Source organism: Cebus imitator, unplaced genomic scaffold (assembly GCF_001604975.1).
Source record: "Cebus imitator isolate Cc_AM_T3 unplaced genomic scaffold, Cebus_imitator-1.0 Scaffold56, whole genome shotgun sequence".
In the NCBI taxonomy this organism is placed as follows: domain Eukaryota; kingdom Metazoa; phylum Chordata; class Mammalia; order Primates; family Cebidae; genus Cebus; species Cebus imitator.
Genome location: NW_016107371.1, coordinates 3,430,373 through 3,457,482, shown reverse-complemented (window position 1 = coordinate 3,457,482; position 27,110 = coordinate 3,430,373). Strand labels below are relative to the sequence as shown.

General features: G+C 42.5%; 1 protein-coding gene and 1 long non-coding RNA gene across 3 annotated transcripts; one reads left to right on the top strand and one right to left on the bottom strand.

Moving 5' to 3' along the window:
- The first annotated feature begins 1,475 nt into the window (after nt 1–1,475).
- On the top strand, nt 1,476–4,918 carry LOC119471314. The gene is made up of 2 exons (XR_005200345.1): nt 1,476–3,686; nt 4,494–4,918. It is a non-coding gene; the product is annotated as an uncharacterized LOC119471314 (long non-coding RNA).
- Nucleotides 4,919–8,087: 3,169 nt separating this feature from the next.
- LOC108304679 (dendrocyte expressed seven transmembrane protein) lies at nt 8,088–25,314 on the bottom strand. 2 transcript variants are annotated; one of them, XM_017528973.2, is made up of 4 exons: nt 25,278–25,314; nt 15,521–16,561; nt 9,848–10,156; nt 8,088–8,891 (listed from the first exon to the last, which is right to left on the bottom strand). In XM_017528973.2, the coding sequence occupies exons 2-4, from the start codon at nt 16,547–16,549 to the stop codon at nt 8,706–8,708; spliced, it is 1,524 nt and encodes a 507-aa protein (XP_017384462.1). In that variant the 5' UTR covers nt 16,550–16,561; nt 25,278–25,314; the 3' UTR covers nt 8,088–8,705. The 2 variants fall into 2 exon arrangements, with proteins under 2 accessions (XP_017384462.1, XP_037594630.1); XM_037738702.1 differs by lacking the exons at nt 9,848–10,156; nt 25,278–25,314 and having other exon boundaries at nt 8,736–8,891; nt 15,723–16,549.
- Nucleotides 25,315–27,110: the final 1,796 nt, after the last annotated feature.

Below are 27,110 nucleotides of genomic sequence, written 5' to 3'. Positions count from 1 at the left end.
GTTTTCATCCCTTGAATAAGGATGGATCTTGCTGACCCATTCTCTATTCATATCGCGTATATATATTTTTAACCATAGTCTGTTCTTCGACTGTAAGACTTTGTTTTGTTTTTGTTTATTGATACAAGGTCTTGCTCTGTATCCAAGGCTGGGTGCAGTGCACAAAATCAGCTCACTGCAGCCTCAAGCTGCCAGGCTCAAGTGATCCTCTCATCTGAGCCTCCCAAGTAGCTAGGACTACAGCTGTGTGCCACAACATCTGGCAATTTTTTTTATGTCTTGCTTTGGTTTTTGTAAAAAAAGAGGTTTCACTACATCACCCAGGTTAGTCTTGAACTCCTGAACTCAAGCAATCTTCTTGTCTTGGCCTCTGTAAGTGTTCAGATTGCAGGTGTGAGCCACCACTCCCAGGCTATAAAATCTGTAAGACTTGTAAGAAACACTCAGATGGGGGCCACTAATGCTGGTTGAGGATCACCTCACATTTTCTTTTCAAGGTGAACTGTTACCTCTTCTGGCAGAACTATCTGCCACACGTATACTACTTGCAGCCCGTGTGCATAGGCATGCCCTCAGTGCAGCAGCTGATCCTATTCCTCACTTAAGGTCCTTAACCACCATTCTGTGCCTTCCCATAAAACACCACATTGATTCCCACATTTGGTATCTCTGTATATATGGCCTCTGATGGCTCAGTTCAATGTATTGCTGAGGTCTTCTGTCTAGGTCCTGAACATCATCTCAAGCAAATGTAGGTCCTTTCCTCAATGCTTAATGAGCCGCTATGTAGCAAACCATTTATTGTGGCTAAGGCATTATCCCAGATTCCTTAGAACAACTTCTCTCTGACTGTATCAAAAACCCGATGTTGATTTCTCCTACCCTTTTTTGTCTGCATTGAGAGCTGCGCTACACACAAAGATATAAAAGTTTCATTCTAACTGTGCAGCTGTGCTATGACCGACTCCTAAGTGTTATGTTCTGAAGAGTTGATTCTGCATAATGCACATAGTGTGATTCTTGAAGGGAAAATTCTTTGCTGGTTGTTCACTGTACCAGGTTGAATTGTGTCCCCCCCAAAAGATAGATTCAAGCCTGATATGGTTTGGCTGTGTCCCTATCCAGATCTCATCTTGAATTGTAGCTCCCATTATCCCCATGTGTTGTGGGAGGGACCTGGTGGGAGATAATTGAATCATGGGGTGGCTTGCCCCTTACTGTTCTCACGATAGTGAGTAAGTCTCACGAGATCTGATGGTTTTGTAAGAGAAAGCCCCTTTCACTTGGCCCTCATCCTGTCTTATCTGCTGCCATGTAAGACATGCCTTTCACCTTCCTCCATGATTGCGAGGCCTCCCCAGCTATGTGGAACAGCGAGTCCACTAAACCTCTTTTTCTTTATAAATTACCAAGTCTTGGGTATATCTTTATCAGCAGTGTGAGAAAGAAATAATACAAAGCCCTAACTCCCAGTACCTATAAATATAATCTTATTTGGAAATAGAGTTTTTGCAGACATAATAAAATTAAAATCAGGTCATACTGGATGACGGTGGACTGTAATCCAATAACTCTGTTCTTACAGGAAGAAAGAACATTGGACACAGAAAGAAGACCATCATGTGAAGTCAGAAGCAGAAATTGGTTTATGCCACCATAAACCAGGGAATGCTGGGGAGTGCGAGCAACTGCAGAAGGCAGAAGAAACAAGGGAAGGTTCTTCACTAGAGATTTTGGAGGGAGCATGATTCTGCTGACACCTTGAATTTGGCTTGAATACATTCACCAGCTGAAAAACTAGATAAAGGGGAGAGGTTTGAATTCTCTGGAATCTTCCTGCCTGCAGGGTTCAGCCCTGCCAATGATAAATAGGAATTTGTTCTTTGGGTGATAACACTTTCTCTACTTTTAAGAGAGAGAAACCTTCTCTACTTTTGTGAGAAAAAAAAAAATGCTAGAGAGTTCTTCCTTTCCTGGCATGTGGTAATATTGTTGTCCACAAGGCATTAGAGACTTATATTTGAGATAGTGTCTAAATATTTATAACTCCTCCTGGGGATGAATGTTTGACTTCCTAATGAGGGGCCACTTGAGAGCTACCTTCCCTCATTCCCAGCTTGTGATGCCCATTAGCCTATAAGGGCAGCAGGCAATTTGGGGATTGGCTGTGATAAGTAATGGGAGTTGTAAATGTTCCATGTAAATTCTCTCCCAGGGAAAAGCTCTGAACCAAGTGCTTTTAAATTAGTTTTTGTTTTGTTTTTGGAGAAGGAGCTCCAGAGCTGAGGGGTGATGGAGAAGCTGGAGTAGAGATGAAAGCAAATGTAGCGATTTGTTAAGGAAACAGTGGTGACAGCCAACATTGTGGAGTGGGGAGGAGGGTTAAGGGATGCTGCAGCAACAGAATTGGTTGGGTGTTAGAGAGCAAGAGAATTACAAATAAAGCTAACTTGTAAGCTGAGAAAATCAGGAAAATACTTGGGTCACTCACTGTGGTGGGGAATTGGTATTTGAGATCAGGAAGGGCAAGGAATGGGAGATGAGCATGAAGATCTATCAGACTCACTGGCTAATAGAGCTTGATAGCATTCTCAAGGCCATTGCCACTAGTTGCCCATTTTAAAGATGAGGAAACTGAGTCCCAGAAAGGTGAAGCTAACTCATCCAAAGTTCCATAGTTAGCAAATGGCAGAGCCAAATTCAGAATCCAGGACTCCTATCATTGTCCCATACTCTTTCCAAATTAGAAATCAAGAACCAGAAAAAGTGGGAGGGCTTATCTAGATTTTGTAGCATTTCATTTTACAGCTGGTTACACACAACTTCCTCATAGGAGACGGTATGGGACAGAGGTCACAAACTGAAAGCTTATGGTTTGACCTCCACTCATTTTTAAATTAATACTCTAACTTATGTCTAACATTGAAAGATTAGGCAAGTTCCCATACCAATCTGGATTTTTGGCTGCTCTGGGAAAAACCAGTTGTTTTGTCAGAGATTTAGTAAGAGCCACCCTCCTTTCAAGATGAGGCATTGTCTAGTTTACCCTCATCACCTTGGTTGGCTTCATATTATCCACCTGAATCCTCTAGACCCTGTTTTGCAATCCCTGGGAGGGCAGAAGGAAAGCAGAGACCCTGAGCCCCAGACTGACAGTTGAGATTGTAAATGACAGGGGTGAAGGGAAGTGACCAAAGGAGCGCAGAACAATGAGGAACTGAGCCCCGAGGCCACAGAAGCAAAAGGTCTTGTCCAGGAATTCAGGGACAGTGTTTTCATCTATTTTTAGTTAAAGTAACAGGATGTGGGAACCAAAAAAGTGGTCAATTCTCTAATACCGCACAATGGTGATGACTTATGCAAAATATCCTCTTTCCTATTTTTAACTAGTTACAGAAGCTGCGTCAGAGGACTTTGCTGCTGACTAATCCTGTTGAGGCATCTTTCTCTGAATTGCATAAATGTCATCTACACAGCCTAGAGAACATTTGAGAAAAAGAAAAACTGTAAAGACTACTGCATACGGGGCATTCTTATAAATAGTGTTCTGAGTGGGATCGGGGTGTTCTGGGCCACAGCTTTCCGGAAGTTGTCTAGGATTTCATGGTTGAAGAATGTGGACAGAGAAATCATTCATTTTGTAAGCTGAATTAATGATCCCATGATTTTTTGCACTATAAGAAACAGTGAGGACTCTTTAGAATTATGTTGCTTTTTCAGAAAAACGATTTTCTAGTTGTGTAGATATCCCTGCACTAGGTAGGAATAGGCTTTTTATTGGAGAAAGGAATCATAAATGGCAACAGAGGTTTCTCAATGTGTTATAGATAACTTGTGGGCAAGTTAGCCTTTGTGTGCCTCCGTTTTCTCATCTATAAAACAGTAACAGCAGCACATCCTCTCTCATGGGGTTTTGGTGAGGATTAAATGAAATAATTCACTAAAAACAGTGTCTGATGCCTAGTAAGGGCTTACTAACTAATAACTATTATTACATTTTCTATGAATAACTGAATTAAGAGAGAGAAATGCCTTGGCTAAGCTACTTGGTAGCAGTATCAGATAGAGGCCAGTTCTTCCAAATTTTAATGCAGTACCCTTTCTTTTAAACATGTTTGTAAACAACTTATTATTTATTTTCTAGTGCATATTAACATTTCTTCTTATAAGATATACTACACCTACTGTTTCAGTACAAACATACTTCCACAATGGTTTCCTTTGGAAAAACAATTTTGATTGATTTATTTTACTCCCTAATTAATATATCACATTTACAGTGACAGTACTGCTCGATTTGAAAAAAGCAAGACTTTCAATTTTCAGATCTTCACTCACTGACATTGCAGTCTGACCTTAAGCCATATGAAATTACACGTGACATTTAGAATTGAATAACTATTCTGATTGCTTCTTTGTGTCTGTGGAGAAAATAACATTTATTTTGACCAAATGTTATCTTTTCCCTTTTTCATCAAATAAATTGTACTTAGGACTGGAGAGCTTCTGTTGTTCTTTATGATTCATTGATCAACCGTGAAAGAACAAACAAATCAAATGCTGAAACTTGGGTTACAGTCCCTTGGTGATTCTCTCCAGGACACTGCTGTCTCCCAAAGAATCATAGGCCTAAAGAGATGGCAGAGATTTTAGAGATTCTTCAGCTAAACGTCTTGATCTTTATACATGAGAAAACTGAACTCAGAGAGGTGACATGACTTATAAAGTCATCCAGCTAGCTGGTGGCAAAGAGAGATTTTGAACCTTGTTTTTTCTGACCAAGTCCCCATTGCATCATGTCCTGCACCAACTCATGTATTTCTAAAAAACTTTTCTGTATTATCAGATGTTGAAGAATAGCCGCAGGCCATGTCCAGCTTGCCACTTGTTTTTGCAAATAAAGTTTTATTGGAACACAGCCATGCTTGTTTGTCTATTTATTGTCTATGATTGCTTTCTTGCTACAATGACAGAGTTGAGTAGTTACATCAGAGCCACTCTGACTGCAAAGCCTAAGATATTTACTGTCTTGCCCTTCGCAGAAAAAGTTTGCCAACCCTTTATTGTATATCAAGCTTCATTGAAATTTTTTTTTTTTACTCTTTTTGTATAAGACTCTATTGTCAAAAGTTGAAGAAAGTAGGGTTGAGCAGGGAATTATGGGAAAAAAGAAAGAGAAAGAAAAGAGCTAACATTGGTAACATTTATTTATCTAATTTGAGACAGGAAGTATTCTAGAGGCCTTATATATGTGATCTCATTTAATTCTCAAAAAGATGCTGGGAGACTGATATTTTCAGTCACATTCTGTAAATAAGAAAACTGAGGCTCAGAAAAATAACAGTTAAGTTGCTAAGTTTATGTCCCTAACAATTAGCAGAATGAGGATTTGAACCAGCCTTCTCCATTCTAAGATTCTCTGTTCTTTCTGTTATATTATGTGGTTGATGTAGGCAAGGTTACATTACATTTTCTTAAGAAAGTGCTATACTATCCCCCAAATTGAAATAGTTTAATTAAAAAATAATATTGGAATCAAATCATATTTAAAAAAACAATCTATAGATTAAAATTGTATGATTCATGGTGTTGTCGTGGGTTTTGTTGTTGTGCTTATTTACATAAAGTGAGTTGGACTGCAGATGATGAGAACAATACATTTTTTGAGAAGAAATTTTCATTTTGCATTGTTTTGCATTATTGGAGAAATTTAATGGCTCAGCAACAGGCAGAATCAAAGTCCTGAATGTGTGTTTGCACAGATAATTACATAAATACCATGTAAATGTGTTTTTATTTAATCAGCAATCCCTCCCTCCAAGGCTTGCTGCATTCTCTAAACCAGTAATTAACAAACAGACCTAATATCTGTATCACCCATGAAGTTCCTTAGGATACAGATTTCCAGGACCCTCCCTCTATCTAAGTCAATATATCTGAGTTTAGGTTTGGGTGTCTGTAATTTTATTTTTATTTTTTAACCTCTGGAGATGGTTCTGATGATCAGCCAGCTTGGTAACCATTACCCTAGAGAACAAGTGAGCAGGCAAGGTCTGCATCTTTGCCTCAGCCTTTCCTGGTCTTCCTTTATGTCCTCTAAACCTGTTCACTTCCTGAGTCCCACGCTTTGGTCAGTATGCAGGTTTTTCATTGCCTTTGTCAAAGGAGGCTGAGTGCAGGGGTAGGGGCATCTCACTCACCACACTATGTATTTCCTCAGTATCCAGTAAAGTGGTGCTAACACCTTCTGCCTTAATTGCAGTGACTGTGGCTTGTTATGCTTTTATTTCTGTCATTGCCTTTTTTGCTTTCTATTTGCATTTGACAGAGTACTCCAATGACCAATTCTGATTTCTTCTGCTCCCTGAGTGCAAAAGTAAAGTTCATGGACACTCAGAATCGAGATAATGAAAGGTCATAAATTGTCCCGACTACCCAGTTATTTATCTCCCTTTTCTTTCACTGCAACCACAATGGATTGAAATCAAAAGGGGCTTTGAACTGGGAAAACTTGGAAAAGCCTCAGCCACCTGTTAATTTAAATTTTTCCTCCCCACTGTGTGTGAGTTATATTAGCCTAATATAATACAGGCTTTTAAATATAGACAAATAACTACATTCAACTCACACTCAGTTTTTCAGCCAATTCTTGTCTTCCTTATTATAATCTCAACAATTTACCTCAGTAGTCTTTGCTACTTTTGGGGAATCGCTGTTATTGAGTTTGGATGAGAAAGCTAGTTCTTACTTTCATAAGGAGAGATATGCTTACTTCTTTCTCTTAAGTGAATTAAGACAAAAATATGTAATGTGTGAAGACATCAACATATCTATCCCATATTATAATTATGATTGATTAGGTTCCAACAGACAAAGCAGGAAATACAGAATCTGAGAAGAGGAAATATAACATTTTATATCCCAAATAAAACAATAAAAGAGAACTATTCTCATGAAGGTGTTTAGAATTACCATGTCTGACTTTCAAAGAAAACTGAACTGACAGCAGAGTCAGTAAGCACATCAGAAAGGCACTTGATAGCCCCTAAAAAAATGCAGAACCAGACTGAGATTTGTGAGATGAGAAATGGTGACTTAGGCGATAATGATAATGCAATATACTTTTATAGGCCATTAAAATTAGAGGTGAAAAAAGGGTGCGCTATGAAATTGCCTTGGGCAGTACCTTTCTGCCTCTATAAGATTAACAGAGCACATTTCACAATGGGTGTCTCAAGAAATTTGACTTAACATTCATTTAAATGAAAGTGAATAAGCTGTAATTAAATAAGCATTTCCCATCCAAGTGAGATTGGCCCTAATGAGCAAGTTTAAATCCTGTTTTCAAGATCAGAATTGCCTTTGGTGACAGCACTGCTTTCCAGTCTGTCCTGCCAACAGGGGAGAGCACTTCAGACTGAGGGCAAACGTTCCTAACAGATAAAGACAGCGTGTCCTGTGACTCGTTAAAAGTGATCTGAGGGCTGGGCATGGTGGCTCACGCCTATAATCCCAGCACTTTGGGAGGCCAAGTCAGGTGAATCACCTGATGTCAGGAGTTCAAGACCGGCCTGACCAACATGGTGAAACCCCGTCACTACTAAAAATACAGAAAAAGAAAAACTTAGCCGAGCATGATGGCAGGAGCCTGTAATCCCAGCTACTTGGGAGGCTGGGGCAGGAGAATCACTTGAACCCGGGAGGCAAAGATTGCAGTAAGCTGAGATAGCACCGTTGCACTCCAGCCTGGGTGACAGAGTGAGACCCTGTCTCAAAATAAATAAATAAAATAATAAAAATGAAAGTGATTTGAGGTATAATTAAAGGTGAAAAAGGGCCCACATGTATATTTTCACAAGAATTGTATATAATTTTGATGCACATTGTCCGTAGGCCACCCTGTCATAATTACCAGCCAGATGATTTGCTAAAAGAGGAGAAAACAAGATAGAGGCAAGTAGAGGGCAGAAGTGCAGGTAGTGGTAAGAAGAAACGAGGAGCTGCTAGGAATGGGTTTCAGAAAGAGTTCTTTAATAAGAGGGCAGGGAGAAACTACTATACCAACAAGCATCACACCATTGTTTTTGTTTTTTTTTTTTCATGATTAATATGTTGTCTTTGCTTTCAGGGTTTTTAATGACCACAGCAAGCAAACATGCAGTTTACCCCTTGAAAGACTCTTGCCTCACCCAGGCTGGAGTGCAGTGACCTTTTGAGGCTCACTATAGCCTCAAACTCCTGGGCTCAAGTGATCCTCAGCCTCCCAGTGTACTTTGTAGACAGCCTGATGGAGTCTCATGGCACAAGAAGGTTAAATAATGTCTCCAACTTTAATAAATTTCTGCAATCAAAAAAAAAAAAACAAAAAGAGAGAGAGACCACTGTGGGGGCGATCGCCATGGAAGACATTAGGAAGGACAAAGAGTTTAAAGATAGTTTGCTGGCTTTATATACGTATGTTCCCTTTGGCATCTGCTTGCGAGGCCGTGGTAGAGATTTCAATTGTTTTTGTTTTCTTTTCTTTGAACATTATTCTATGCTGAAACTCACCATCAGGGGACCCAGCTAGAGTCCTGTAACATTGTGACACAGGTCAGATCATGTGGTTTGGCTGGAAGACAGAGCACATAACCATTCACCTGGCAGCTCTTTGGCTTTGAGGTGAAATGAGGCATAACCAGGTGCTGCAAGGTGGGTCTGCAAAATCAGACTCTTGAGAAGACCGTGTCGTTCTCTATTATCTGGCATGAATAGTGACTGCCTTCATAGACCTGAGCATTGCTGATGTGACGTGGTTGAAGAGTACCCGGGGTCTCTCGTGGCTTGTCTGCACTTGCCATGCCCACTTGTTTCTTCCTAATTATTTTCAGGACTGGAAGCCAGAAATGAATCTGAAGAGACAGAAAAGTGGATAAATGAGCATTGGAGTTGGAGTCATTTCAAATGCCTCTGACATAAATTTTTCAGTGTGGGGTTAAAGACATTGGGAAAAACAGCAAAAGACTGAAATGAACAGAAAAAGCTTATCCTTGTGGGTTATGTTGGTCTTCCATTGTCTATGGCTATTCCCCAATTCTGTAAGTTGCAGATGACTGAGAGAAATAATGCAAGTGATTGTTGTCCATGACATGCCCATGAATTCCTCCCAGTAGGGTACAACTAATCCCTCCTATCCACCCTTAAAGAAGATCGCAGTTTTGAACCTATTAAGCAAATTCATTTGCTATTCCTGATGGCCTATATATGTGTGTGTTCTTTGAATTATTCTTTGGTTGTAATTTTTCTGACCACTCCCACATTAATAAATATGTATTAAGTTACATAAAATTTTTGCTATATGTCCATTTTATACATGTATGAGTCATTATGTTTTTATTTATATATTTGTATATATATTATTATTTTTTTATATATCCTCTCTGTATATATACAAACATACACGCACAATGGAAAATGAGCAAATTCTTTGGCATTTACAAAGCTGTAGTAGATATTTCCCTCTTTTTTTTTTTTTTTTTTACCTAGGAAAGTACATCTTATTGTGCTTTGTCCTTTAATAGCCAACACTAAGGACCTCTCCAGTCGCCTCTCTACAATGACTGAAAATACTTACTTGAAACCAATATTTTAAGAATATCTTGTAGTATGCTTTGGACCAGCATTCAAATCACAGAGTTAAGAGTCCTAGCCATGTAAGTTTGCTCATTTTTCCCCAATGTCCTATCTACTGCTGGGATGTAAGTCCTGATGTGAAGCTGAAGCACTAAGTGCTTTGAAGTACCCTTTCCAGTTCCCTCTCAAACTCAAACTTCCTCAACTGGAGGTTACACTGCAATCTTGGCCTTACCTTTGTAAGGTAGAGACTCAGCCGGCTTTTGACTTCTCCCAGCGGCTGCTTTGATCTTTTCTTAAGCATCTTTGCATGCAGGTATTGGATGCGTTCCCTCTCCACACTGGGGTAGAAGGATGCTGACACCAGGATTTTAAGTTGCATAAGGATAGAGGACAATAGTCCCAGCATCACTAATATCACAAGAATAACACTGAGAGGAACCCAGGTCTCAGATAGAAGGAATTTTGGTTTCAGGATACAGTTGGACTCAAACACAGATATATTAAAGGAAGAATCATGGATAACATCTTGAGTTCCTTGTTTCTAAAATGAAAGAATAAAATAATCATGATGCATGCCATTTTTGTACTCAGATATATTAATATATATATTATATATATATTATATATATTAATATATATTATTATATATATTAATATATATAATTACTATATATTAATATATAATATATAGTAATATATATTAATATATATTACTTGTCTTTCTCAGTACTTCCCTGCAGCACATTGGCACTATCTTCAAATACACAGGGAGCTTTGGCCAACGGAACTATCACATCTTCCTTTGTGTGTTATGATTGGAGCAAGGAAGAAGAGATGCATCTTATTTGTAACTATTGCAGTGTTTTCCAAAGTGGGTTTGTGGAAATACAGTAAATATTCCCTTAAGAGATGTGTATTAAATAAGTTTTTTTACTCTATCACTTCTTTTGAAAGTCACAATACCCGTTAGACTGTTGAAAGCTCTGAGAAGAAGGTAAAGGAATCTTCTAATTTTAGCCAGCAGTTTTCCTAACAAATTTGATCACTTAACTCATTTTCATGGCATACTTGTTTCTACATGTTAGGACATATGGGGCAAAAGAAAGAGGAGGCAGTCAGCTGCACTCAGGGAGAAGATGTTTTAGAATGTAGCCCCTTAGGACCTCATTATATCCTCCCAGTCTGGTCAATCCCTCTTCAGCAGACCACAAGATCACAAAGACGTTGAGGCATTAAATCATGTTCTACGTCAACCTTCTGGAGCTTAGGGGAGATTATTCTATTTAGGGTACTCCATCCCCTTCTAGGTTGATACATTGCCTCTCAAGCCCGCATTACTGAAGGAGACTCTAAAATCATGTTTGAACAAGTCCTAAAAATAGGAAATTTTCTCATCCCTATTGGATGCTCATGAAAGGTACATTCTTTCCTTTCTGAAGGCAAGAGAATAAACCAGTTGCCCTCAGGAGATCAACACAGAGGGCAGGAGATGACATTGAGCCACCCAGCCAAGCCACCCATAAGAGAAGTATGTGCTGATTCAGCTCTTTCTTTCTCTGACCTGGGAAAGTCATTTAATCTCTCAGTGGATTTGTTTTCTAATTTGGTAAAACAGGAGTTAATGGACCAGATCCTGCCCACGAATAAACTATTCCCAGTGTAAATTAAACACCTTGGGGAAGGAGCATTAGTTTTACAGACTGGGGTGCTTGGTAAGTAATTATCACTCCAGTGCCACAGAGCCCTGGGGCCAAGAAAAGACAAATGACGTCTCAAAAAGAACCCAACCACACCCAGAGGACACTGGGCACCAGTGCCTGTAAAGACTTTGGAAACCCCAACCTGGGACCTCTACACGAATGTCAAGTCAAATCTATAATTTCCCCAGCACTGTGCCTAAGCAATGAAAAACATTTGTGTTGCCTCTCCTTTTCTCTTATTAAAAAGACAGTCTGCCAACAATTAAATAGAGGGATTTCAGTCCCCAGAGCAAAGACATGCACTCTTTTTAATACTATTGAAGAAACAAACACATCGATTGAGTCAGTGATGAGAAATTCTGCAATAAGAAGGCAGCGGGTGTTCGATCTGGTAAGAAGTCATTTTGTCTAGAAATTTAACTGGGGATTCTGCAGTTGGGAATCAGGGCTTCAGAAAGGTTGAGTCAACATTTTTATATGCGGCTGGTTAAGGGTAATGTGGAAGACAGATTAATTCTTTTAAAACGCCAAGCAATATACTAAGTGGTACCCCGATGTTTTATTATATATGTTCCTCTCTTAAGTAAACAATTTATTGACACAGCACTAAGCAATGAATCGGAGGGCAGGCTCTGGTGTCAGCCAGTCCTGAAAAATTAATGCAGCCAAATGCAGTGAACATAGTAGGTGCTCAATAAGTAGAAACTCTGGATATTTTTATTTACACTCCGCACCCACAAAGCTAGCTCTACTTGGGTCATTTCCCATCTTCTTTATTTAAAACATATACTTAAAATTGTATGAAAGTGTGAGAGAAATATTGGCAACAGCTTGAGCCAGTGTTTCTCTTCCTGCTTGACTTCTCATTGGCAAATGTCAGGCAATGGTGAAGACCAGGAGCCTCCAAGGGCATCCTGGCATAAGGGCAGGGCATCGCAAGTCACGCAGAAGCTAGCTGCTGGCAGCACAGTCTCCCAGGCACAGCAGGAAAGAGATCGAGAGGCGCTCCCACAGCAGTCCCGCACTCATCTGTTCCAGTGCCCACCACCCTGCTGCTTTACATGTGCACATGGTGGCCTCCCTCCTAGGACATAAGCCCTCACAGCCTAGACATCTTCACATCCCCAGCAGCCAGCGGTGCGCAGAGATGAAGATGAAGGTGTCAGGACATTGTCATTGGAAAGCAGTTTTTTTTTTTTTTTTTGAAGGCAGAATTTGCTTTTTTTCCCTCTATCTAACATGGTGAGAATTCACAAAACAGGCACGGGTACTGGCTGAGAGAGAAGTAAATGAGAGAGAAGCAAAAAGTAGGAGAGAGGGAAGAGTAGGAGGTGGGGGGAAGACAAGAAAGGCGAACACAGGAGGAGAATGGGGGGAAGGAGTGAGACCCTTTTCCTGGCCACCCCCTAAGATCAAGCATGTCTGAAATTCCTGTCTGGCTTTCAGTTGAAACACTACTTCCATTATCCACCCTGTTCCAAATATCTAGAGCAACAGGGTGCCTTGTAATTAACGGGATTCTTCAGGGTACTCAGAGAGCTCAGAATAATCAACTCTGAGAAGCAGCCCAGGCTTAGGAGGGCAGGAGCCGTGGGACTAGATCTGCTGAGCCAGAGGAAGGGGGAGGAAAAATGTGGATGCAGCAGGAGGATTTGAGGCCTTGAGAGGTAGAGAGAAATGGAAAGCCAGGCTTCACGAGAGGGTTTGCAGGCAACATTGTGGCCAACATTGTGGCTGTTTTTCCTCTGATTTCCCCAGCAGCTTGCACAACCTCTATTGTAGCTTGAGGAATCAGACCCGTGGAAATAGCTACTGGATATCCCATAAGTATGTACAATTATTCTGTGTCAAATATAAATAACAACAAAAGTTAAAAATAACAATTTTTTTTTTTAAAAAACAGCTGTTGGTGCTTTTGAGGTAGGAGATCAGCACGACCTGTTTACTGAGCCTGTGTCATGACCCTGTGGCTAGAACAGGATATAACAAAGAAACCAGCCAAAATCAGCCAGGACCAAGATGGTGATGAAAAAAACCTCTAGTTGTTCTCACTGATCATGATGTGCTAATTATAACATATCTGCATAAGACACTCCCACCAGCACCATGACAGTTTATAAATGATGCCATGGCAATGACCCAGAAGTTGTTTTATATTGTTTGGGAACTCCCCCCACCCCTTTTCCAGAAAGCTCATGGATAACCCACACCATAATTAGCATATAATTAAGACTAGGTATAAATATAACTGATCAGCAATCCATGAGTGCTACTTTGGGCCACTCTGCCTATGGGATAGTCCTTCTCTGCCTATGGAGCAGTGATTTTGCTGTACTCTGTTCTAATAAACTTGCTTTCTTTCACTGTCAGCTCACTCTTGAATTCTTTCCCAAGCAAAGCCAAGAACCCTCCTAGGCTAAGCCCGAATTTTGGGGTTACCTGCTTATTTTTGCCAGCCTGGGCTAGTGTACTTAACCCTAGTATGCATCACACACATGCACACACACCTGCACATGTGTATACCCACCCCATGTGGTTCAGCCTCGCAATTTCTGGGTTTATAAAACAGTAAGACAAGTGTCTGACGATATCCAGATCCTCTGAAATGTCAACATAAGCACAAATATCCACAGAGAAAATGGAAAAGGAAAGATAAACAATGGGATGCCCCAACCCCACCGTCTTCTGTGTTGGTCACGGCTGTCATGAAGAGGGAGAGGGAGAATAGAGGAGAGAAAGCCAGATCCTTCAAGACACAGGAGGCGCCAGCTCAGAGACAGATGCTGTCCTGGCTAATTAAGATTTTTCATAGATCTATCTGATGGCAATTAGGAGCTAACTTTCTGGCTTTGTTCTTGGTGTGAGGAGTTTAGAGCAGGGGTTCTCAATCTTGGCTGCACATTAGAATTACTCGGGGAGGTTTTAAAATCTCTCACCCCGGTCCAATTAAAACTGAATCTCTGGGGTTTCTGGAAAGAGCTGGTTTGAGTTGGTTTGTTAGTTCAGCTCCACAGTGATGCAACCCTGAATCCAAGGTTGAGGGCCTCTGGTTTAGAGGTGACTTGCTTTCTAATACGCAGGCCAGAGTTTCTCAAAATGTGGTCTATGGACCACCTATCTTGAAATCACAGGGCCAGCTTATTTAAAATGCTCTCCCAGTTAAAACAAGATCTATGTAAATAAATCGAGGCCTAAAACTCTATCCAACTTAGGAAATTCTTAACACACATTTAAGGTTGAGAACTAGCAATCCAATCTGCTTCAAAAAAAACAAAGTGTAGCTGTGTCGCATTTTTTAAAGTGAGTGCTACCGGGTACTAGTCAGTCGTTTTACTGGGTAACTTAGGAGTCCTTTTCAACAATCATCCTTGGGAACCTTCCTGTGTTTGATAAGGACTCAGGGTACACAGAAAAGTTCTCACTCAGAGAAGGTGCTCAAAGCCTACTTGCCCAAGTTTGAGGATGAGAGGAAGGCAGGCCCTAATTCCCTGTCTCTTAGGTTCATGCCAGATAGTCCTGCTTGGGAATCCACTTCACATTCAACATCAGAGACATTTATTTCCACATTTCAGTGTTTGTTGATTTAGGAGGCTGAATGATGCCCTAAAGACACAAGGTCTTAGTGCTTGGAACCTGTTAATGTTACTTTATTTGGAAAAAGGGTTTTTGCACATGTTATTAAGTCAAAGATCTTGAGATAGAGAAATTACCCAGGATTATACTGGAAAGTCCTAACACAATCATATACATTCTTTAAGACAGAGGCGGAGAGAGATTTTCCACATGCAAATAAGAAAGTGATGTGATGACAGAAGCAGGGATGGGAGTGACGTGGTCATAGGCAAAGGGATACCATTGGCCACCAGAACCTGGAAGACGCAAAGAGCGGCAACAGCACCTGGATTTCAGCCCAGTGACACTCACTCTGGACTTCTCCTTACAGAACTATACGAGAATAAACTTCTGTTATTTTAAGCCACTTGTCACAGCAGCCACAGGGAACTAATGCAGAATCACACCCAAACATCGTGACTTCAATTTAGTTTAAATTTGTTGGGCTCCTTCTATGTGCCAAGCACTATGCCAGGCACCATGGATGCAAAGGTGAATAAGCCACTGCCCTGCTCTGGGAGGTTCATGACTTTTTGCAAGACAGACCAGCAAAGGGTCAGGATACACCATGAGAAGTGCCTGTGGGCCCCTACCTCTCCATGCAGTTTCAAGTGAACCTCAAACCCTGGCAAGCTTTGAAACTGTTTGCTCACTGAGAAAATGAGCCGATACAGCAGATAATCTACAGCTGCAAACAGCACCCAGATGCCGAGATGGGTAAGTATGGGGAGGAAAAACAGCCCCAGGTTTTTCCTTTCTTTAGGAGTTGGCCAGAAAGTCGGGATGATGACATATTTCCTCCTTTCTTCCTGATTCAGCGGGAGCACACAGGGCCTCTGTTGATGTCTCTCCCTTTCATCAAACTGAACAAATTGTCTGGTGATGTAGATGTTTTCATACTTCCAACCACAAGGGCCCAAAAATCGCTTCATGAAGAGGCCAGTGCCAAGCAGAACGAGCAAAAGCCCTGTGAAGGCAAGTAGCTTCTGACCCAGGGAAGACAACACCTCTGTCGTGGTTGTCATCTGGTACAAGACACTCAGGACTTCCCCTTTGCTGTCATTTAGCTGTGCCTCCAGGACATGGCTGGGGCTGAAAAGAGAGACTGCCAGGGTCTGGTTCCAAGAAACAAGGTCATCAAATAGACTTAGCGGAGTGGCAAGGCCATAAATCCACTGAATTGCCTCAATATATTTTTTCAAAAGTGGAAAATGTATGGAAAAGCTCTTTGCCCTTAGGTTGCAAGTCATACTGTCTAGGAGACCTTTAAAGTTGTGAAAAATATTTTCTACATGTCCCAAGATGACGATCCCTGTGCCAGCTGCAATCAAAGCATTCCTGCCTTCACGCAGGCCACAAGAGAGAAAGACGAGTAGAATAAAACACCGTGCATGCTTGGAGCAACACAGCAGAACACATGTGATAATCCAGGAGACAGAAACTGCTATGATTGATGAAAGAAACCAGCAAAAGGCCACAGACAGGAGGCCCACTGAAATAAGAGCAACAAAACAGCAAGCTCCTGAATGCTGGATAAAGCCCATCCATCCAGGGCTTCTTGGAGACACATAAGTCTCCCAAAGACTTAGGAAGATATCAATGCCTGAAGTCCAGATACCCATGCGTCCTGTGTCCTGAAAATGAAAAGGAAACTAAGGTCAGAAATTGCTTTTGAATGTCCTCTGACCTTCATAAAGAGCATGGAGGTACACTGACTGCAAAAAAATGGCCATAATTCTTTCCTCTTCCCTGAGTCTTCTCCCTTGCAATATGACTTTACAGCTTCTTCTACCTTCCACCATCAAGAGATGAGGTCTGTTCATCCATCCCTCGCATCTGGGTTGGCTGTGTGACCTTTGCCCAATCGAACGTGGCAGAAGTGACAGCGGCAATCCTAGGCCTGGGACTCGCTCCAGGTTCTCTCACAGAACCTGCTCCTGTGTTGTCAGCTGCATTCCCCTCCTGTCGCTGCTGTAACAAATAACCACTCAGTGTTTTAAAGCAGCACATATTTATTCTCTCACTGTTCTGGAGGTCAGAGTCTCAAATGGGTCTTCAATGCTGTGGCCCTTCTGGAGGCACTGGGGGAGAGCTCGATTCCTTGCGTCTTTCATCTTTAGAGGCCACCTACATTTCCTGGCTCACAGACCCTGTTCTACCACCTCAAAGCCAGCAATGTTGCATCTTCCCTCTAGACTTTTATCCTTACATCTTCTCTCTAGACTCCGATCCTCCTGCACTTCTCATAGAAGAACCCTTGTGAATATGCTGGGCCCATCCAGACAATCCAGGATAATCTCCCCATCTCAAGAGACTTAATCACATTTGCAGGGTCCCTTTTACCATGCGAGGTAACATATTCATGGGTTCTCTGCAGTAGGGCATGGACTTCTCTGAGAGGCCATTATTGAGCCTGTCACAACAGGTTAGACTGATGAATGATGAAAGGCACCTGACCAGGCAATTCCATCAGCTCAGCCAAAAGCCGTCCCACTGCCAGACATGTGAGAAGGGCCATCCTAGACCAGCCAGTCCTCAGCCAGCCCACCAGTTGACCGTAGACACGTGAGTCATCATAAATTCTGATTTATTTTAAGCCACTGAATTCTGTACTGGTCTGCTAGAGAGTCATTGTCTATTGATAAAGGCAATAGCCCTATATCACAAGCCTTAATAGTTGAACCCAAGGCTGATAGGCTAAAATGTCAATAAACTGCATTATGCAAGCTTACTCTTTAACAGTCATCTGTTTTCTTGTGCTCTAATTTTGCAGGCCAGAAAGCACACCAAGGGCATCCAAACTTAAATGCAGACTTGGACGGAGGCCACTGTAACCACTCTGTAACCACAGCTTCTTCCCTCTTATGCCCCCACCCTCTGAGAACACTTTCCTCCTGAGACTCTTACAAAGAAAAGAAGAATATTGTTGTCACTGAGTTAATCATCTTTTCTTTTTACCTAGAACTGGAATAATTAAAATGAAGGCACTATGGAGCTGCTAACATGCCATCAGTCACACAGATTTAGGTCTGTGATGCTCTCAGAGAGACTTGGATTCATTTGGAGTAATACGTATAAAATAAATTTGATATTCCCTCTTGATTGACATGAAAATATCTAATAAGCATTATATCACATGTATGGGATTTTAATGCAGACATTGGTTAATTTTTAAACAATCTCAAATAAATCCCTTCTCATGTTAAATAGGGTGGGTCTGAATTTACAGAGTAGCTGAATACAGTAAGAGCCAGTGAATTACATTTGTCGTGTAAGATGAATCCAGACATTGGCTAGAGGTTGTGAACTGAGCAACCATGGGTAAGGAAATTATTCTTCTGAGTTCAGGTCAAATGAGGTTAATGAAGGGCAGAAATAGAGTGGAGGAAATAGGCAGGTCAGGAGTAAACGTGTGTAAATTTCTCCACCAAGAATAGAGAGGGCTTGCAGTTCCTGTTATGTAATCTGAATGGAAATGCTCAGAGCAGAAAAGAGACACGAGGCGAACTTGAGTGTTGAAGAGGGGTCACTGCCGTCTGGGACTGGCCTTAGCAGAGTCCAGATCCCATATATGAGGATGTTCTGACAGCATCAGGAGGAAAGGGAATTAGAATGGTGATTAAAACGGGGGCCAGAAAGGGCCATAGTTCCTTTTGCCTACAAGCTTGCTTCCTTTTGGAATCAGAGGTTGGACTGAAGGCTGAAGATAGAGATAGGATCCTGTGCTCCTGAACCTTCCCTAGCATTGCGGACTGAGTCAGACCAGCCCCATGGTGCAGGCAGGAGGACTCTGCAGGCAGGTGGGGGTAGAGGGCAGGACGTCCAGCACCAGAGCAGGTCAGTTGCTGCTACCTCTCCTCCCAGGCATGACTCTTTGCTCTGTCATTGCTTTGGGTTTGACCTCAAACCATTATTTGATTGATACCCTAAAAATTGTTAATTGCCTAACATTTTGTTAATTGTAGGCACATTTTATAAAGCATCTCCCTGCTCCTACCCCAAGCCTGCAGATGCTCTTTGCATATGACACAGTGGAAACTGAGGCTTTGAGTGCTTCCTGGAATTTGTCAGCAATCACAAAGTGGAGACGGCACAGCAGGATTCATGCCAGGCTTCCCTGACTCCTGGGTAGGCTCTATCCTCCGTACCATGCCCCAATTCCACAGCTCTGCATGATGTGACAAGATCTTCAGCTCACTGTTTGTCCCTGCTGGAGACATCACATCTTCTGCCAGTGGCTGTTAAGAGCTGACCTGTATATCACAAGCCCATTTCCATTATCTGCTCACTTTTTGTTCCCTGAGTCAAAATAGTTGACTCTGTAAGGATATGTCTCAAACTAGCAGATTCTTCTTTAAAGCAAATCAGAAATCCCAGCTGCTTAACTTTTTTCTAATTTCCTTTATGAAGCACCATTTTGCTTCCTTCCTAAAAAATTAATAATGTATATTCTGGATTCATTTTTCCTTTCTCTTGCCTTTATCCTTGTACAGTGTGTTCTTAATACAGACATTTTTCTGAAAGTATGAAACAGATTTATGGACACATTAACATTTTAACATTCTGCAATAAAATCTAATATCAATTAAATAAGATATACGACTACAATCTTGTCTTGTAAGAGGAACATGCATTCTTCACAGCCAGAAGCTCTAATGTTATCCTTATTTTTGTGTTGAGAACAGCACATCACCAAGACACCAAAACTTTCTGCAGTAAGAGGACTGAAGGTATCTTCTCCTATTTTACAGCTTACGCCCCAGAGCAGAATTTAGGCCCATGGGCCCAGAGGCTGATGTTTCAGTCTGCCCTTTTGGCATCATTGACTGCGGCATTCATTTCTTCTCTGTTCCTCATTTTCCCTAATTGAATATATGACCTACCTGCTCCTTTTGGTTTAACGAAGGGAACCTTAGCAAGCACCCTGAGATTCTCTGGATAAAATGTCCCCAGTAAATGCTACTCATTCCTTGTTGTTTCTTTGCTGCCACAGAATGTGAAGAATGTCCGTTCTCTGCTCTTCAGGCACAGATTGAATGCCCAAGCTGATAGGAGGCTTAGAGATAGGCACTGGAGGCTGAGAGTGGTGGCTTATGCCTATAATCCCAGCACTTTGGGATGCTGACGTTGGGAGATTTGCTTGATTGAGCCCAGGAGTTTGAGACCAGCCTGGGCAACATAGAGAGACCCCATCTCTCCTACCAAAAAAAAAAAAAAAAACAAAAAAAAAGAGAGAGAGAGAGATGGAAGCTGAATTGTACCACCCTCCAAGGTGTACCACCCTCCAGGCACGATGGCACCATCCATGCCTCCTTTAGACATTTGCTGATTTCTTTTTGCTCCTGTGGAGGGGCAGCCATTCTGCTGATCTTCCTTCAGATATTCCAATTTTTTCCTCTTAGGCAAATCAGTAAACTGGAATTTTGATAAGCTAAGCAGATAGTTTCTTTCTCAAAGACTTTGTCAAGCAGATACCCAGATTCATAAATTTTCTTTTTTGAGCTGGAGGGAATCATAGTTCAGACCTTCCTAGACTTGAGTTTGTGATCCCTGGAGGGAATCTTGTGAAAATGCAGATCTTGATTCAGAAGGTCTAGGGTGGCCCCTGAGAGTTGGCATTCCTAACAAGTTCCCAGGTGCTGCCAAAGCTGCTCTCATGAAGACCAGGTTTTGGGTAGCAAGCTCTAGAATTTGGCACTATCTGATAGAACTGTCTGTGATGCTGGGCGTGCTCTAGACATGCGCTGTCCAGCATAGGAGGCACTGGCCACGTGTGACTATTGAGCACTTGATATAAGGCTTATGCCACTGAAGAATTGAATTTTAAATTTTATTTAATTTTAATTAATAAATTTAATTAATTTTAGTGTGATTTTATTTAATCATGATTAATTTTAATAATTCAAATCATTTACATTTAAATTAAAGTTAAATAAATAACTGGAGTCTATGTATTGGATAGCACAAGTCCAGGTGATTTTGATTGATACCTTCCTGGCTGATAGTTACAGTAGAGGAAAATAAAATCCAAATAGGCTAAAGAACTCTAAGCTAGGAGTGAGACCCCCAGTTTTCTACCACTTGGTGACATATTTCCCACTACATCAATATCTCATCTCTGACTTTTCATGAGTCCTGTTTTAAAATTCCACTACGGTTCCTGGGTAATGGAATTACAATTTGCTATGTACCTGTCATCATCTGCCAGGGCTGCCTTAGCAGAGCCCCACAGGCTGGGTGGCTTAAACAGCAGAAATTGATTTTTCACAGTGGTGGAGCCTGGAAGTTCCAGAACAAGGTCTGGCAGGGTTGGATTCTGGTGGAGGTTCCTCCCCGGCTTACAGGCCATTCCCCCCTCTCTGTGTCCTCACATGGAGGGGAGAGAAGGAGGGTGAGCTCTCTGGTAACTCTTCACGCTGTGTTACCTTCAATTAAATACAAAGACCTTTCCAACATGGCACCCAGAGATCATTTCACCCACTGCTCTGTTTGGCTGCCAGCCTCTTGTCTCTCTTCCACAATGGTGAGGCAGTTACATTTTCTTCTTCTTATAGGGACACTATGCTATCGGATGACGGCTCCACACTTAAGACCTCATTTAACCTTCATTACTTCCTTAGAGACCCCATTTACAAATACAGCCACATCGGAGGTCAAACAAATTGGCAGAGGACACAAACATTCTGTCCATAACAATCCCCACTTGGCCCTCAGTCACCACAGGATACATAATTAGAGAAGTGGACAAACTATAGCTTGTGTCAATGTCTGAGACTTCGTGAAATATTCCTAATAACAGACAATAGTTATTAATGTGTTACTTTATGCCTGTCCACTGTTACAGCATCTGATCTGATATACATGCTTTCTAACTCTGTACTATTGTCACTATACCTTTTTAGATGGGAAACTGGGACTCAGAGAGGTTAAATAACTTGGTCAAGGTCACACAGCAAATAAGTGCAAGAGGCAGGATTTCAACCCATGTTTAAATGACCCTGAGGGGTCAGGATGGACAACTGCTCAGCCCCTCTTTGACATGATCTTCATAGAGCAGCGTCTGAATTTGGTTGAAATATATTCCCAGGATCCCAATCAAGCACACATCCTGAAATGCAGGTTCGCCATGCCAGGATGAGCCATCCTGTGTTGTCAGCTACATCCAGAGTCCTCCCTGCACTTACCATCACAGCTTTATTGAGCTTTCTAAAGCTGATGGCAGCTCTCCTTTACCCAGGTGAACACTTGCTCCATGGCATCGTGCAGCTCACGAATACCTATGTGTACCTAGAGACTGTTACAGCCAGCATTAGGCTCACCTTGCTCACCCCTTAAACTCAGGCACCCTGGACTCAGGCCCATCCTGGTCTAAGGTCCAGATCAAGGACTCTCTCTCCCAACTAAGCCATCTTTCCCAGGGACAGGGAAGAAAAGTGCACTCGGTGTTGGTCTCACCTTCCCTGTTGAGCTGGGGTCAGGAATGGGGACTCATGGTATCCTGTGCAGGCAGTACTCAGCATTTCAGATGCCTACAGGGGTCAGATAAGCACCAGAAACAGTGAAGGAATTAAGGAGACACAGATGCTCCTTGGGGGAATGGGGTGTGGGACACTGGGACGTGGGTCTCTGAGGGGCTGGAGAGCCCACGCCCCTGTTTCAGTTGCAGGGACAGCAACCACCAACCCAGCAGATTTTCTTCAAAGCTCTCTATAGAGGCAGTCAGCAGATTTTCTGACTTTTTTTTTTTTCAAGTCAGAAATCTAGATTTCTTTGGGTGACATCTTCTGGTTTTTAAAAAACTGTTGGCTCAAATTATTTTTAAACACTGACTGGCTGATTTTGGCCAAGGATTGTGAGTGTGCAGCCTTGATCGTCAGATGATGCTCACATGGTTCTCTTCTCTCCTCTGTGGCCCGCTTTTCATCCTAGCCCTCCTCTTCTCCATTCCTCTGAGTTACCTTTTCCTGTTTTATCTTTGGAAACATTTAAAAACCATGCTCAAACCAAGTTCCAGTCTCACACAGAAAGGTTTTCCTCTATGCCTCGGAAATGTTTACTTTTGCCCAAAGATTTCTGCTTTATTCCCCTCTCTTGTACTTACAGAGTCCCTCCCTCTGCCTCTCCAACGTTTTTTGTTTTGTTTTGTTTTTTTCTGGCAGCTTCTGAAAGTTTACTTGATCCCTTTAACCTGTAATTTCTCTTTATTTTGCATCCATTGTCAATAATATCTATTCCTGTCAATAATATCTATTGCATCCTGGGGACATGCTTATGTCCCCAGGATACAATACCTGTTTCCGGTTTTTACCAACAGCACTGTCCCTGGAGTAATGACCACTTTCTTGCTTTTATCTTAGGACTGCAGCTTCTACCACACCTCAGGCGGGGAAGGCTTAGCTGGAGTCCACAGCAGAGTGCTGCCAAGGGCCCCATCTCTCTTTCATGGGGTTAAAGCCCTTTTTGTGTGGCTGGGTGGAAGGGAACATGAAAACAGCAGAACAGGGTTAGGGAGGAAGAGGCCTGGTTTGAGCCGAGAGCTCTGCAGAGCCATATGCCGTCTATGCATCTGGCCTAAGCCCACATTTACCTGCTTTCATGCAGGGCTAAGCTGTTGCCATGGGAAAGAGAAACAGCCAGACTTCCACATCAACCCTGCCCATGCTAGCTAGCCAGCCCCTCTGCAACATGCATACACCTCTATCGTTTCCCTGCAGAGGATCTCAATGTCAGTGGGAGCATTGAGAGCTCAACATGGAGGGCACAGGGCCCCCACCCATAGAGCTCTGGTTTGCCCACCTTTTTGATGAGTCAAGGAAACAGGCATTTCTGAGCGCTGTCTTTTGAGCACAGATCAATTTTCAAGGTGCAGATGAATGTGTCCTTGCTTCAGATACAAGATCCAGTCAGCAACCACAAAAAATGGAGCCATGAAATAATAATGAGACCCACCACATGAATGGCTCACCCTAGGTGCATTCTAGACTGAGGAGTGTTTAAGCTGCACATCACTAATGTGGCTCCAGAGCTGGCAAACAGAAACCCACAGACTGGCTGCTATTGAAAGTGTGGGAGAAAGAAATGTGGCCTTCTCTGGAGGAAAGGCCAGGAGACAATGACCTTGGGAGCATCTTATCGCTCCCCTCTTTCCCCATTTCCAAAGCTCCTGCCTCATCTGATGTCCTGCAATTCTCATTAAGTGATACCAGTTCATTCTGACTCTGTGCCTGGGCAAAAGCCAATGGCTGATGCTCAGCAAGCCCAGATACAGTCTGCAGACACCCCAGGGGACAATAAACCCAAACAGACAAGCGTTCTGTTCTTTCTGTATGCCTCAACCAGCCCTGCCGGTCCCCTGCAGGAATCCAGTCTGAGCCCATCAGCTTCCCTCACTGGCTTGATGTGAATCTCATTTTAAAAGGAATTTGAACAAAGGGCAGAGCAGAATATAAAAACAGCACCAGACGGGAAGACCTGTGGTCCAGTCTGCCTCTACCCAAGCCAGGCTGTGTGACCTTGGATAGGTCACATCACCTCCAGGACCTCAGCTCCCACAGGCCAGCTGAGTTCTAAGGTCCCCGCTAGCCCCATGCTCTTGGATATTAAAGGTGCAGACAGCAGCGGAGCTGGTTCTTGGAGCTGGCGTTCTGAAGTCACTTCTGAGACAGAACATCAAAACCCAGCACCTGGGAGTGGAACAAAAGAAGAATGGGGGGTTTCTTTTCCTTTTCCTTTTCTCTCTCTCTCTCTCTTTTTTTTTTTAATAAGCTCTTGCAAACCTACAATGTGGTTCAGAATGTACTGTTCTCTCAGACTGTCAAAACAGCTTGAGCAGGAGCTGAGGCCTTCCTTTGAGGTAGAAAGAACTCCTCATGACTTTGTTTTCATCGCTCTTGCCTTGGAAAAACGAGCAAATGCCTTCCTCTGGGAAAGCAGCCTTCACACAAGAAAGGAAAGATTAATGAATGCTACTAGGTAAACAGAATAGCATTTATGGAACAATCCAGCCCATTGCTGCATGTGCCAGGTTCTGGGAGCTGTGTCGTCAGTGTGGCAGGACTGAGCCAGCCTAGGGCTCCTCATAATGGCCAGGAGGCTTAGCTGAGGGCATTCATTCTTCAAAAGCGGGAGTGGCTGGAGTATACATAAGCTATGCAAGTACGAGAATATTCGTGCTGCAGTCTTCCCTGAGCAGAGGATATTCAGATACCAACATGAAAAGACTTTCTGATACTTCCATACATAGGGAGACTGTCGGGGGAGAGGGGGCCTTAAAGTATGCTCTGGTTACAATTTACTAGTACTTTTTAAAAAGCAATTTTAGAAATAAGATTATGCTGAAAGTTTACTTACAGGTTTCTCTCAAGTTCTTCTTCGAATGTAGAAATGCACTTCCCAAGGGCTATGGGTCTTGATATACAGCGGGAAAAAAGGAACCAGAAGTGGCAAGAGGGTCACATTGCCATGAATCAACCTCTTTATTTCCCCCACAAAGTGACTAAGTCGTTTACTATCAACAAAGAGTAACACTGATACACAGGAATAACATATTTTTTTCTAGCATTTTCCTCAGAATAGATGTGCTAGAAATCAATTATAGAAAATAATGAAATCAGATATTTTCAAACACAAGACAGCGAGTTGTGAAAGCCTGGATGTCACGTCCTCTCTCCCTCTTTCCTCTCTTCCCCTCATTCCCATACTCCCCACGTCCACCAGAGCCAGTGGAAAATGACAAGCACCCGCCATCCACACTCAAAGAGGCAGACGGCAGTAGGAGCCACCTCTACACTTATGACCCCAGACAGGTTGAATAATTGGTTTCATGTGTCCCCCTCCTACATGGGACTTTCCATCTTAGAAACTTAGCTTCCTAGTCAAAAGGACCAGCTTGTGTCATTTCAGAGAGATAGGAAAGCATCCAAACTTTTCTACAAAATTATTTTTTACTTTTTGACAGACACCCCTATTATACCTGCAAGAACTTTTATCTTTTAAAAAAGGTTCAGAATAGACCCTTGGGCTCAGGCTGGGCACACAGATTGCATGCCCCTCATGAGTCCTTCGTGTATGGGGCCAGCTTAGTCCTGAAGATAAAGCAAACTGTTGAAGTGAGATGCTTTATTTGAACAAGGACGGGACTACAATGTGGGTGTCTGATTGAGAAATCCAGAAGCAGCCATGGTGGCCCCAAGGAAGGGAACAGAGAGTGGAGAAGAAGAGGTGGGCAGGATCTTGGGGAAATGATCCCAGACTTTGGTGAGTGGGAAGTCACTGGTGTTTCTGGAATAGCCATTTAGGCAGGGGCCTGGGGGTGGGCGCCACTCTTCAGTGGGCTGGAGCATGAACTGGAGGGAAGGTGGGAAGGAGTAAGCCAACAGGCTGGACTGGACGGGGTTCTTTTGTAGTCATGCTAGAAACGGAAATGGAGAGGGAGAAGGCAGCAGTAGGGATGTAGTCATTTGAGTTTGGGGAAGACTAGACAAACTTTAGCATATCAGCCTCACAAAGAATAAAGATAAGGGGGAGAAGATGCTGGTACTCTCTGAGGAGGGAGAAAGGAAAGCTGAGGGTGGTTGCAGCCCTCTTGGGGAAGGAGGAGATGGAACCTTCTGAACAAGGGGAATGGAGACAGCGGTTGCTGGACCATGGAGGCAAACCTGGGGGCAGCTGCTAGAAGAAAGCACTAGGAAGAGGAGATGAATGGGCTCCCAGACCCCACAACCAAAAGTAGAGTCAGGGACATTGTTTGGAGAGTCCCCAGCAATTCCCAAGCTTGGGCATGAAAGAAAAACGACAATTTCACAATACTTATACAAATTTATAAGCTACTAGAATCAGTCATTCCATTTCTAAGAATTTACCTTATATTTGCATATGTGTGTGCAGTGTATATATGTATGTGTATGTGTGTGTACAAATACTGAAGCCGCCTCCATGCCTTTGTGGCCTTTGTGTCCTCCCCAGGATGGGAAAAGCTCTATCTGCTTTTTCCTGCCATCCAACACCACATTTTAAGCACGGCTGTGCACTAAGCCCTGTGCAAGTTCCCTGAGATCCCCTGATGAAAGAGGAGGGATTGCAGAAGCTCATGTCTGGCTGTTAAGACAGATGCACACACAAAAAAGTCTACATAGAGGGATGATGAAGTTACATAGAAAGGCCTGAGGAACCTGCACGGAGGAT

Excerpts from the sequence above, each read along its gene's own strand:
- LOC108304679 (XM_017528973.2), bottom strand. The coding sequence starts at position 16,549 with ATGGGTATCTGGACTTCAGGCATTGATATCTTCCTAAGTCTTTGGGAG. Across the intron at positions 10,157-15,520 it reads ACTTGAAACTGCATGGAGAG|AAACAAGGAACTCAAGATGT; the intron begins GTAGGGGCCCAC and ends CTTTCATTTTAG. Across the intron at positions 8,892-9,847 it reads TGAGTCTCTACCTTACAAAG|ATTCATTTCTGGCTTCCAGT; the intron begins GTAAGGCCAAGA and ends CTGTCTCTTCAG.